The sequence below is a fragment of the Taudactylus pleione genome, unplaced genomic scaffold, assembly GCF_031769625.1.
Source record: "Taudactylus pleione unplaced genomic scaffold, aTauple2 ptg000201l, whole genome shotgun sequence".
In the NCBI taxonomy this organism is placed as follows: Eukaryota; Metazoa; Chordata; class Amphibia; order Anura; family Myobatrachidae; genus Taudactylus; species Taudactylus pleione.
Window position 1 is genome coordinate 53,308,132 of NW_028284603.1, and position 14,651 is coordinate 53,322,782.

Sequence of the window (14,651 nt, forward strand, 5' to 3'; positions counted from 1 at the left end):
GCTGTTCTAAGTATCCGGGCCACTCCCTCCGGCCTCAGCTGCTCCTCCTCCTCCCCCATAACGCCCATTATTATAAAGGGCCAGGCCATAATAAAATTATATGTATATATAAATATATGTATATAAATATATATATATGTATGTATATATACAGTCAGGTGCATAAATATTGGGACATTGACAGAATTTTCATATTTTGGCCTCTATTCACCACCACAATGGCTTTGAAATGAAACAAACAAGATGTGCTTTAACTGCAGACTTTCAGATTTAATTTGAGGGTAATTACATCCAAATCAGGTGAACGGTGTAGGAATTACAATGGTTTCTATATGTGCCTCCCACTTTTTAAGGGACCAAAAGTAATGGGACTATCAACTCAAAAGCTATTTCATGGACAGGTGTGGGCTATTCCCTCGTTATTTCATTATCAATTAAGCAGCTCTGGAGTTGATTCTAGGTGTGACATTTGCTTTAGGAATCAGTTGCTGTCGACTCTCAATATGAGATCCAAAGAGCTGTCACTATCAGTGAAGCAAGCCATCATTAGGCTAAAAAATCAAAACAAACCCATCATAGAGATAACAGAAACATTAGGTGTGGCCAAATCAACTGTTTGGAACATTCTTAAAAAGAAAGAACGTAACAGAGAGCTCAGCAACACCAAAAGACCCGGAAGACCACGGAAAACAACTGTGGTGGATGACAGAAGAATTATTTCCCTGGTGAAGAAAAACCCCTTCACAACAGTTGGCCAAATCAAGAACACTCTCCAGGAGGGAGGTGTATATGTATCAAAGTCAACAATCAAGAGAAGACTTCACAAGAGTGAATATAGAGGGTTTACCACAAGATGTAAACCATTGGTGAGCCTCAAAAACAGGAAGACCAGATTAGAGTTTGCCAAACAACATCTAAAAAAGCCATTACAGTTCTGGAACAACATCCTATGGACAGATGAGACAAAGATCAACTTGTACCAGAGTGATGGGAAGAGAAGAGTATGGAGAAGGAAAGGAACTGCTCATGATCCAAAACATACCACCTCATCAGTGAAGCATGGTGGTGGTAGTGTCATGGCGTGGGCATGTATGGCTGCCAATGGAACTGGTTCCCTTGTATTTATTGATGATGTGACTGCTGACAAAAGCAGCAGAATTAATTCTGAAGTGTTTCGGGCAATATTATATGCTCATATTCAGTCAAATGCTTCAGAACTCATTGGACGGTGCTTCACAGTGCAGATGGACAATGACCCGAAGCATACTGCAAAAGCAACCAAAGAGTTTTTTAAGGCTAAAAAGTAGAAAGTTATGCAATGGCCAAGTCAATCCCCTGACCTGAATCCGATTGAGCATGCATTTCACTTGATGAAGACAAAACTGAAGGGAAAATTCCCCAAGAACAAGCAGGAACTGAAGACATTTGCAGTAGAGGCCTGACAGAGCATCACCAGGGATGAAACCCAGCGTCTGGTGATGTCTATGCGTTCCAGACTTCAGGCTGTAAAATTGCCTGCAAAGGATTTGCAACAAAGTATTAAAAAGTGAAAGTTAGATTTAGGATTGTTTAGTTTGTCCCATTACTTTTGGCCCCTTAAAAAGTGGGAGGCACATATAGAAACCGTTGTAATTCCTACACCGTTCACCTGATTTGGATGTAATTACCCTCAAATTTAAATCTGCAAGTCTGCAGTTAAAGCACATCTTGTTTGTTTCATTTCAAAGCCATTGTGCTGGTGAATAGAGGCCAAAATGTGAAAATTCTGTCAATGTCCCAATATTTATGCACCTGACTGTATATATATATATATATATATATATATATATATATATATATATATGTACATCAATACTGTATATATATATATATATATATATATATATATATATATATATTGATAGATATCGCAGAGCCTCTGATTAGGGATGGCAATGACCATCGATGGTTTGCATACCATCGATGGTCTGACTGAAAACAAGTAGTTTGCCATTGCTGGTGGGCATCAATGTTGCACCATTGATGGCAAACCTCAATCGATGTTTAGGAAACATCGGCAGTTGTAGTCTACACAGATCTCCTCGACCAATCGCTAAACAATTGATGGCTTCTAACAATGGTTGAACCATCGATGGTACAGATGTCAATGGCCATCACTACAGTATAACATAAAAATTGCTATCTTTATGGTATACTGTGTTTTAAAAAAATACAATTTTCAAATAAAATAGTGATGGATAAGCTTAAAATTATGTTCTTGACCTAATTCAATCATAAAAGAAACCGACAATTTTGGAGCGGTTTTTGGAAAAAGAATTCGCCAGTCAAGTGGTTAAACATAAAATTAAATATTGTGATGATTAGTGAAAATCTGCCATGGCCGTGTTTTTTATGCAGACACTTTCTACAGGAGTGGTGATTGTGTGGGCGATGTGCAGTAATTACTGTGAAGTGCTAAATCAGAGCCACAAGTTTAAAAGGAGTACACTGCTGATCCAAAGCATATGTCATGTAATGAGTGGACAGGATGCCTGAGCTTAGCGTTCAGTCAGGACTACTAAAATGTATCTGTTCCTTTTCTCTACTAGATGCAATAATCCTCTAACCTATATGTTCCATGTCAGTTTAGACCTTATTCTCACTTCTTCTGTTTATAACCTCTATGACATGTAGAAATGCTCTATTTGTTGTGTTCTGCCTCTTCTAATTAATTCACCAATTACTCCTAGTGGCATATGGCTTGTAAATATAGTGATTGCACATGTTCTCCATATTATACTATATATTTACAGTCATGTGAAAACAGAGTACACCATCTTTTAAATGTGTTTTTAAATATAAAGACAACTATCAACTGCTCACCAAGGCCTTGATTCAGAACCTGCTCGCTGCCGCAGGCAGCTCGCAGGGTCTGTGGGCGTTTAATTTTTTCCCCAAGCCACTCGCAAAGCTATGGGTGTCCAACCAAGGCTTGTGCGAGCGGGCTGGAGACCGTTGCGATTATCGCAACCATCGGGCTTGCAACGGGGCCCCCGGGGTAGGGTCTCGGCTGCTGTAAGCCCGAGTGGAATCCCTGCTCTAACAGAGAAGGAAGTCCACTACTGACCTCACTAGTGATGTCAGTAGGTCCTCCCACAAACGCCATGTGGGGCTCGCGCATGCAAACATCGAGCTGCTTGCGAGCGGCTCTGAATTAGACCCCAAGTCCTAAAATGACCCATAACATATTTAACGTTGCAATGTTTGCTAAAAAAAACAAAACATTAGCTATCATGAAGAACCAAGGGCTTAATCTAATTAGGAGTGAGTTTGCAAATGCGAGTTTTCATGAAACTCGCATACATCGCACAAATGTGCGCACCCAAGAAATGCAAGATCCAATTAGAAATGTGAGGTTGCACAACTTTTGTACAAAATTCGACCTGGGAGAAGTGCATGAAAAAGTGGGGAACCATCCAAGACACCAAAAAAGTGACAACTGAGGTAGTAGTACCACATAGAAGGCTGTTAGTGGCCATAAGGAAAGTACAGGAGGTTTTTAAAAGGTGTTAAATGGCTGATTTTTGCACTAATTATCAATGGTGAAGAAATTATACTGAGCCAGTGTTTTTCAACAAATTAAAGGCTTACCAGCATTTTGGGGTACAGAAAATGTATGTAAAGTAAATTTTCAGGGTTTTTATACAAGTTTGTAAAAAGTTGGAATAAACACTTTTACATCTCATCTGGAAGTTCTAAAACCCCACTTCAATCAATACAGCACCTCCATATACCTGTCCCACATCATTTACACCTCCATATACCTGTCCAACATCATTTACACCTCCACATACTTGTCTCACATCATTTATACCCCCACATCATTTACACCTCCACATACTTGTCTCACATCATTTATACCCCCACATACCTGCCCCACATCATTTACACCTCCTCATACCTGTCTCCCATCATTTATACCTCCACATACCTGTCCCACATCATTTACACCTCCACATACCTGGCCCAAATATTTACAGCTCCACATACCTGTCTCAAATCATTTACACCTCCACATACCTGTGCCACATCATTTACACCTCCACATACCTGTCCCACATCATTTACACCTCCACATACCTGTCCCACATCATTTAACCCTTTATTGAGCTTTTTAGCGAAATTCACCTGAAAACTTGCACGTCTTTATTGGCCAAATTATGCTATTCAAACCCCTACAAGTGAACTATTATTCATTGGGAGGGGTGTACCAGGGATTCTGCACTGTTTCCCAACATTTTAACCTTACTATGAATATTTTCCCTACCTTTTCATCTACTCAGGGGAATCGGTATGATTTACCGCCGGACCCATGCCCGGCGGTTGGAATCCCGACAGCGGCATCCCGGCAGAGGAGGAAATCCCGATTGTCAAAGGTAAGTATATACTAACCTATTTCTACACCCTAACCCTCCCTTAAGGGTACCTAATCCTTACCTTTCCCCCAGTGCCTAACCCTAATCCCCCCACTAAGTGCCTAAACCTAACCCCCCCTTCCCCGCCGATTAAACCTCGGGGGGTGCCTAACCCTAAGTCCCCCCGGGGGAGCCTAATGCTAACCCTCCCTTCCCCTAGTCTAAACTTAGCCTCCCAGGGGGGTGCCTAACCCTAACCCCCCCCCCCGGGAACCCTAAACCTAACCCCCCCCCCCGTCTGCAATCGACGCCTGTCTTTAAACCCTTGCCGGGATATGACAGTCAGGAAGCCGGCTGTCGGGATTAGGTCCGCCAGCTTCCCGACTGCATACCCTGCTCAGGGTGGTGCGCACAAAATAATGTGAATTTCCTCCTTGACTGACTCTATGGTCACTCAGAATGGCAGCCGTAACTTAAGCTGGCCATCCACTATACAATTTTCTGTCAGATATCTGTCCAATCTGGCTGGTTGGAATAAAAACCTGGTGATATATGGGAGCAAATGACTGTCGATCATACACTGAAAAAAGGACAAAACAAATTGTTCAAATTGGTTAAATTTGTGTGTTTTAACCAATTTGTCTGAACAATCATTTTTGTCTGATTTCCAGTGTTTGTGAGCAAATGGATGATTGTCATACCTACCAACCGTCCCTGTTTAGGCCGGACCGTCCCATCAATAAAGCTGCATGGGGTCACTACTATATGGCTGCAATGGAGGAAAATATGCAGAGTTGCCCAATCTCACAGAATTTACTGGAGACCTCTGAATTTGGAGTTTTCACTGCACCAGTAATAGAGGGCAAGTCTCCCAAATGCTGCCCACTATACCCATGAAGTGGGCGGGCCAAGGGACGTAATGATGCAGTTCAATTTGAAACAGGGCTGCAATCACATGAATTGTGCCGACACCACTCCCTCCCCCCACCCCAGTCAATTCCTGGGATTTAGTCATTAGGCAAACAATAACAATGCCCACATCCATAATGTCGACACCCCAATGTCATCAGTTATGATGTTAAAATGTTGACAGGAAACATGTCAACATTCTCAGAATTAGGTATTCTGAGAATTAGGTGTTGGGAGAATTGCCGCTATGTCAGAGGTCTGCGTCGGGAGTCACACTCACATGACCACTGGGGTCACTGCAGTTGTGAGCAGGTAAGTCACTGCTGGGTCACCAGGGACGATAATCAACATTCTAACAAGTTGCCAAGTATGATAATATGAGCATGATTCAGGGATGCACACAATTCAACCTCAGAGGTGCGCGCAATTCAAACGCAATGCTGAGGTTTATGTAGTTGAGTGTATATTCGCAGCTGAGACCGCCTACGGTGCATGCATTACATAGTGTACACACACAGATGCTTTTGTGATCAGGACAGACGTATTGGAAATGGGCGATAAGTGACGAGGGGCGTTCCTGGGTGGTAGCCTGATGTGAACGCAATATAGTCCACCTCATGGGAGTGTCGTGGGCGTGTCAGTGAAAGCGGCTTTGTTCTTAGACGGACAGCCGTAGCCATAGAGGCCATGTTCAGACAGAATAACTGCACCTGCCATAGGGCTGGTGCACGCAATGGCGCGCCGATGGTGGCGAGTCCGGAATCACTGGTGCTGATACAGCGTGCAGAGACGCTGAAAGTGGGCGTCTGACTGCTTAGCATTCAGACGCAGGCATCTACACCAGGGGAATGCTGGAACTTTGCGCATATTATCACAGCAGCGTCCACCTCTGAGTATATCATTATCTATTTGTACTTTATGAATGTTTAGCAAAATAAATGTTTTGTAAGTGGATGGAAGTAATAACTATTAACAATAATTTATATAGTACCAGCATATTCCATAACACTTTACAATTGGGAACAAACGCTAATAAAACAAGAATTCTAGCAGACAGACAAAGAGGATTGAGGGCCCTGCTCAAAATATGCACTGTGCCTATGATTGCTTAGGACGTCTGCTATAGCATGTGTTTGAAAAATACATAGTGATACATACATCTAATACAGAGTTCATTTAGAGCAGAAAGGGAATAGTATTTCTTTGATAAACTGGAATCTACATTGCAAATATTAATGATATCAGTAATGAATCTGTCATTAGTGTATTTCCCTCACTACTATCCCCTCAGAGTTGTTAGTATGTGGTTTTCCAATACAGAAACAGTATATTTTTAATTTTGCCACAATTTTGCTCATATCTAGTTTTTTAGTTAAGTGCTTGATAAATCTGGACGTTTCTCCAGTTCCTTGTTAACTTAAGAGCACAGTTCAAAGAAATCATATTCTTTATTAACAAAAAAGTTCTCCTTTTCCATAAAACTGGTTTTGAAGTTTCGTTGTCAGGAAGATGAAAGTCTGTGGGGAAATGGAATGCTTGACCACATTGACTGAGCTGACTTTGGTTAAATAGCTTCTCTTCAAACAAGTGGCTTCAAATAAATGAGTAAATACTGTGTACATGGGCTATATAGGAAAAAGTGGCTGCCCCATTTCATCTATTGCACAGATCCTACATTTATATGTTGACCTTTGTGACATACAGAATTATTGGTACATTTGCAAAAGGTCAGAAGGGCTTATTTATGGCCTATATTATCCTCTGTTTGGATAACAGTGTTAGAATGTGTCAGTAATTAGTGCTGAGAGATACAGCTATCAGGATCAGCTGTATACATGACTCAGCATAAGCAATATGTTAGCAGGGATGAAATGAAGGCAGTTTTTTTGGAGTCTGGAATCTACCTGTAACACAACACTTTCTCCTAATTTTGAGCTAATGAAGAAAGCATCATGGCCATGCCCAGGGCCGAATTAAGGCTTGTGGGGGCCCCAGGGTAATTAAGTTGCGGGGGCCCCCTTCAAGCCACACTGAGCCGGGCCCAGCCTACAAAAGCCACCCCCCCCCCGAAAGCCTCACACTGAGGGCCTGCCTCCCCCCTCCCCCCCGGCCACATGAAGACAGGGGCAAACTCTCACACATACACAGCATACCCACACTAGCACATATACACACATTGACACATATATACACAGAATGCACATATACACAATAACACATTCATATATACACACACTAAAGCAGTACATCCATTCTTACTATTGATGCAGCAGTTGCTACTGGCACAGAGTCTGACTGCAAGGACCCGGCTTCTCCTCCATTCATAAGGCATGACCCTCGACACACTTATTGCCCCCTTACACTGCCCGCATTGGGGCGGAGCCAATACGACAAGCCCCACCCCATATTACAGCGAATTGCGAAAAACGTCACAGGGGTGGGGCTTGTCACAATGGCTCCGCCCCCAATGCAGGCAGTAAGGGATGTAATGTGTGTCGGGGCCGGGGTCATGCGCTAGTGTGAAGCTGGTGGCTCCCTCTCCCATTTAGAAAGCTGATGCAGCAGCACTTAGTGTGCTGCTGCATGCAGTAGAATAGCCGCAGCTGCAGAGTCTCCTCCCGGGAACAGGTGCTGCTGGCACCTGTTCTCGGTAGGGTCACATCGACCCTGTGGTAGCCCCTCTGTGCGTGGGGGCCCAGGGATGACCGCCCCTGTCGCCCCCCCCCCTTAATCCGGCCCTGACCATGCCCCCCTTTACACACACAGGGACTGATTCAGAGGGGGATGGAAAAGCGAATAACAAGTTGCCACGTATGACTATGTAAAGGGCACTATTGTTCCTTCCAATGTGCAAACGCCCACTTCAGCGTCTGTGCACGCAGTAATACTGATTAGTGCATCCTTTCTTGCCATCATCGGTTGCACCATTGAAACTTGCACCAACCCTATGACCATACATGCCTGCTCTCCCGGAACGAGCATGAGGCTCCCGGCCACCCGCAAGGGAGGACAAGTCTCCCGGGCTGGCTGTCACCCCCACCCTCCCGCACTCGCCCCCATTCTACCTCAATTAAGTGGGTGTTCCGGAGGAAGGCGATGACGCAATTTGTGCAGAATCACATCACCGTTGCCCCGCCCCCTGCTTTATAATGCCGGTAATCTTGGCATTGTATAGTGGGGTCGCTAAGATGCGATCGCTCCGCCACGCCCCCGCACCATCCACCTAATGCCGACGCCATGCCTCCTGCCTCCTCATGGAGAAAGTCGACAAGTATGCCTATGACAGGAACAGTCCCACCGTCCATGTATGGCTTTCTATGTATGCGGCTTTGCGTTTGTGTACGCAGCCACTTTCACTAAATGAACCTGAGAATGTTTGCATGCAGTTCTAGCCACCTCCCAGTCACTGCCCACACTTGCTGATGCCGGCAGCGACGGTGGAGGCCATGCTGCATTCGGCAGCATGGCCCTCGCTAACGATGTCGCCCGAGGTCTGACAGGCATGTCGCTGACATAGTGGTTACTCACTAGACAATGTGCACGATATGTCGTCCAATCCGGCCAGATCGGGGGACATATCATCTGGTGTGTACCCAGCATAAGACTCAGGTGCAGCAGCAAAAAATCACCTCACCAAGTTTAATATGGTCAGTGCATACACCTCCGAATCAGGCTCACAGTGATCACATGGGAGCTCGCCCAGAAGGGGAACATAAAATATTAGTAATCATGAATAAAACAGTTAGAGTTTTGCACAAGACCTTTGGCCCTTAGTCAGTGGAATTAGTAGAGGACAGATGACAATGGGCCTGATTCAGAGATGTACGTTCATCTGGTGCTGAATGTACATCTCCGATGTTTAGGGGTCTGGTCCGCACGCATACCCCCCAAGCCGCAGAATGATTGTCATGCTGCAGAATTTGGGTACGGAGTGGGGGTGAGCCTGGTAACCATTCCCGGAAACGGACGCCTCAGTTTGCCGGGAAGGACGAGGTCAGAGTAGAGACGCAGATTCCTGGCCTCTTGTGTTACCAGGCACCTGCCAGGCTGTGGGAAGCTTCATATCGCGATGGTGATCCCAGCTTGCGTTGTCGGTCGCAGTGCTGGGATCGCAAATGCAGCAAGAAGGTGTCTGACATCGCTTGTGTGCGGCTGTGTATATCTGTCCACCTCTCTATCAGGCCCAATGTGTACACAATCTTTCCCAACCATAGGTGGAGATAAAAAGAAAGTAGACAGCAACATCCACATAGAGGGCCTGATTCAGAGGTGGGCGCAGGTGCAGCCGTGACTGCTTCTTTATGCTAATGCCTCAGCCGAAGGTCTTCCTAGTGAGGCACCCACCAGCTGTGACGCTAATCCACCACTGTGCAGCACCATCGGTTATACCTTTCCTATGGCAGGTGCAGTTTTTCCATCTGAACATGGCCGTCAGGGTCACACCTAGTTGCACACTAGGTCTTTGAACACAGTCGCTGACCACAACACGCCCACGCCTGGCTAGCTACACCCCTGAAATGCCCACCAAAACTTGCAGCTCATTGCGTGCACTTACAATCTGTGTCTTAGAGCCATAACTATAGGGACACATGCGCGGTGCGAATTGGGCGCATTCGCGCAGACTGAAAACATCGTCCGCTTGTGTGCGGCATGGACATTACGTGCTCCTCAGACTTAGGCCCAGAGTGAGGGGAATGTAAAGAGAACTCAATACCACAAAATGAAACACATATCACTAACAGGTATGGTGGAAAGACCCCACTATCAGGTAGAGGAGACACATAAGGAGACAACTGAGGGCTGTCTGAGGACATAGAGGGCCTGATTCAGTGGTGCACACAGACTTTTGCCGCAACCGCATCTTTATGCTAATATCGTGACCGATGATCTTCTTACTGAGATGCCCACTGACAGCGGCACTCATCAAACTCGGTGCGTCTATAGACACACCATCTGTCTCACAACTTCGAAAAATGCACCAGCCCCTATGGCAGACACAGTTTCTCCCTCTGAACATGGCGTCCTGTGTTAGTGCGACTGCACCTTTGGACACAGCCGCCGTCTGTGACACTTCCGCAACACACCCGTATCTGGTTAGCCACCCCTAATGTCACTCTCCAAATTAATCCTGTGCTTCTGAGCGCTAACCATCAGGATATATGCTAAGTGCGACTCGGACGCATGCACAGACACAAAATACTGTCCGCTCTTCGGACTGCGTGCACCTGTGAATCAGGCCCAGAGGCTCTTTGTTGCAGGTGGACGGCACAGGAGAAAACACAGCACATATGTTACACTGGTGGGTTTAGGTCTCACTACACCTGCACTGCCCCAAGTGAATTTAAAAGAGTAGAACAGCGGCCTCAGGAAGGTGGACTGGATAGCTAGGCCCTCTTGCTATGGGGCCTGCTCACAAGGTAACCCTGGAATTTGCTAGCTACATTGGGCCTGATTCAGAGATGTACGAAATTGCAGAGCCACACACAAGCTGCTGTGCAGTTCCGTCTATCTCAAATGTAAATGCAGTTTGGGATCACCATCGCAACTATTGGTTCGGTCGCGATGGTTGCTCCTTTGGCCAGGCTGCGGTAGCTGCGAGGCTAGGAAATCTGCGTCTGACCTAGACAGACCCTGACCTCGTCCATTCCGAAAACGGGGCAACGCGGGCTCCGTTTCCGGAAATACAGGCTGTTCCTGCCACCGCGCCGCCTCCCAAACGTTTCTGCCTGTCAACCAGGCAGGGGCTTGAGTGAACTCCGTGCACTATCGCAGGACTCGTTCTGCACATTCGCAGAACGGATCATGCGCACACGCAGACTGCTTACCATCGGAGATGTGCACTAACCATCGGGTTAGCATAAATCTCGGAATCAGGCCCATAGTGCACAAAACACATTTTTTAAAAGTCTTAGGCAACCCTCTCTAGCCAATTGAAATATTGCGAAGTGTGTTTACTGCCGAACACTGGGGCTGATGCAGGGCTGCATGTAAGTCTGTTTTCAGGACCGGCCTTGCGTTTTTAGTATTGGGCATTCTCTGTACATGAGGGTACACATCTACGGGTGACTCCCGTCACCTCTCACTTGTGGCTGATAGCGTGGAAGTGAGGCGCTCACACACAGGTATAAGTGAGGAGGAGTGGATGTAAATGCCTGCTATGCTGAGTAGTGCGTACCCCGACATCTGATTGATTTCCGATGCATCTCTGGCACCAAGGATAGAGTTGGTGCTAGTGAGCTCTGATAGTGGTGACGGCTATGACGCCCCACATACACATAGGGAGCTGCAGTCACATAAATGCATGCAACTCGGCATACGGCTGATCCTCTGTTATTCATTCCATGCATGCAATGTGAATGTCACTCTTAATCGGCCCCACTATTTGCATATGCTGAAGATACATTTCTATTTACATTTCAGAAAGTAAATGATATGTAATTTTATAAGGATCTCTTACCTGGTTTCTTATCTGATTACTGGTGGCCCCTGTCAGATAGTTATGCTCCAGATACCAGGCTCTCTCGTTGTAAATCAACTTGGTTCCATACAGCAGACAGAACTACAAGATAAAAATGAGTAAGTTATCCACAGATAGAGGAATTATTAATGAAGAAGTAAGACTGCATATTCTAGGAGTGGTTTACTCCTTCAATAGGTAGTAGTTAAGCTGAACAAAATGTATACATGCACAGGTCTATGTTGCCTATATATTGTGCACTTGCTGTATATATAGTAGTAAATCATGTCACTGTATTTGAATCTGAGCAAAGCATTGAGACTGTACAACTGTTATTCAGTCTGAAGCTTCTGTAATGAGAGTGATGCAAGACAGAGAAGCTCCATAATTCTAAAATAGAAACCACTAGTAAAAGCATGTAAGGTATATAAATTGTCCTTAATAATATACAGAATTTGATAAGCATGCCCAACTATGGGCTTAATTGCTCTTTACAGGTGAAATAATGTCTGCAAAGGAACAAGTTTATTTGCACATTTACATGTTTATAATGATTGTTCAATATATATCGCAACCTAATAAAAAGTTAGATAAGTTATGAACCTGCAAAAACACTCAATAAAAGCAAACCGGGTGCAGAAACATAAATTAATAATAACAATAATAATAATTAGAAGTTAAAAATAGTTTTTCAATAATTTTTAATATAATTATCACAGCGCAATACAAGTAGTGCAGAGGATAAGCTATCACAATCAACTACAAAACAAAACCAAAATCACAGGAAACACATCACAATCACATATAAAATATAGTGACACATAACAGCTAATCAGTATAGCAGTAACTTGTAACTTTGCCACATCTTTATCTAGCCAGAGTTATTCACAGGAAGCATCAAAGCATGGCATGATTAAAAAGAAAACAATGCAACAGTAATTCAGACTTCCTTCATTAAATCTTCTCTAGTATACCATATAGGGGATGTAGTTATGAGACCGTCTCAATCCCGACAGCGTAATCCCAACAAGGGATTACCGACGCCTATGTTAATCCCGACACCGGACCGATTGTCCTCGTTTCCGGGTAAGTATACACCTAGCCCGGGGATGGGGGGGGGGTTAGGTTTAGGCACTAGGGGGGAGGTTAGGGTTAGGCAGCCCCCCCTGGGAGGGTTAGGTTTAGGGTGGGGAGGGAGGCTAAGTTTAGGCACCCATGAGGGGGAGGTTAGGGTTAGGCACTAGGGATGGAGGTTAGGGTTAGGCACCCCTACGGGAGGGTTAGGTTTAGGGGGAGAAGGATTAGGGATAGCTTAAATACTTACCCTGTCGGGATCTTCATTCTTCTGTCTTTCGGCGTCGGTATTATATCCACCGGGCATTAGTCCGGCGGTATGTCATACCAATTCCCTACAGAGATATAGAATAACATCTATAGAATCACAACTGCAAATACTAAAGAATCTTATTAATGGTGTTCCTGATCACATCTCTGCATAGTTCTCCTGTCAATGCAGACACTGGTCCAAATAGTAGAGTCTCGTCCAACAGTTTAATTCTGGCCCCATTATACATAAGCCCACTACCTTATCTATATCACAGATGTCTGGTACTACTGCCACTGTGACTATAAGTGGACTCACTGATAGTTCAGATTCACTCTCCTTTCATGACAACTGGTTTAGTTCCTTTATATTGCTTTTCCTGTTGCAGAAAGAAGCAATAGTACATAGATTTTATATGAAACGGCTGCAGATACACTACATGAAATAATAGTGGTTTCATTGGTCAATTTCATTGATTCCTGCAGTTTAATTGGATGAATTTGTGATGCTTCCTCTCGCAGGGTGTTCTGCTAGGGCAGGGAGAACACTGGCCACCAATGAATGAGATGACATGTAAAGAATGTTGGCAAACACCTTTATTTTGTGGCCAGGACACAAAGGTTGTATATAGTGGGCATGAGACATGAGGGTGATAATCTCTGCAGTGGGCATAATAAGATAGGCATACAGGCAGTGTATTTGTGTGCATGTGTATATGGTGGTCATGAACTCCATGAACGGTAATGTAGGTTATGGTAGTGATAATGCTGTTAGCAGTGATAAGAATAACAATGGGTCTGTTATTATGATTAGCATATGCCTGCTGCATATGTTGGGCATGTAGCTTATGCTGGGCCTAAGTCTGAACATTGGACTCTGGTGGGTATGACTTTATTAATCTTGGCACAGGGTGTGGGGATGGGCACTGGGCTATAATGGTGGGTATGATGTTGTGATGTCCTTGAAGCTGTTAGTCTGGGCTCAGGGCCATGTCTGGTGGACTTGTGACTGCATGAGGCTGTAATGCCCTCCACGTGGTCTCAATGATAGACGGTATGTACAAGGCCATTGTGGGCACGAGGCTATAATGTAGGGTCCATCACTGTATAAGGTGGCATGGGTTTACATATTAGGATTATTAAGATATTATGTGGAGCACAAGGCTTAATGTTGCAGCCATGAATCACTTCCTTCTGTTTGATCACAGCCTGGCAGGGGATAAATATGTATTCAGACAACAAATTCATACAAAGGAATGGCAGCTGGGAGTGTGGCACTTTCTAATGCACTTCAAACAATAAGTAGGAGGTTTTGGGAGACAGTCCCAGTCTATGGTTAACTCAAGCAAAGCTAAGAGATTCACTAAGCGGTGATATGAAAGACAAAGCTACCATGGTCTTACTATGCAGACTATCTACCTTTCTGGCTAGCAGGAGCGGCTAGATATTTGCTGTCTGTAGAGCACTATATGTGTGCCTCCTGCACAGTACAGTACATACTATTTATATTTTTGCCAACCTGCACTTTCCAAAACATAAATCTGAACATAATATGACCCATTATACCT

General features: G+C 44.7%; 1 protein-coding gene across 2 annotated transcripts in view; it reads right to left on the reverse strand.

The window, feature by feature from the left end:
* ACOXL (acyl-CoA oxidase like) overlaps positions 1-14,651 on the reverse strand; it is a 549,975-nt gene that overhangs the window by 71,097 nt on the left and 464,227 nt on the right. For both annotated transcript variants that reach the window (XM_088477381.1, XM_088477382.1), the window contains one exon: positions 11,761-11,862. In XM_088477381.1, coding sequence (XP_088333507.1) covers positions 11,761-11,862 — 102 coding nt within the window. The remainder of the gene's footprint in view (positions 1-11,760; positions 11,863-14,651) is intronic.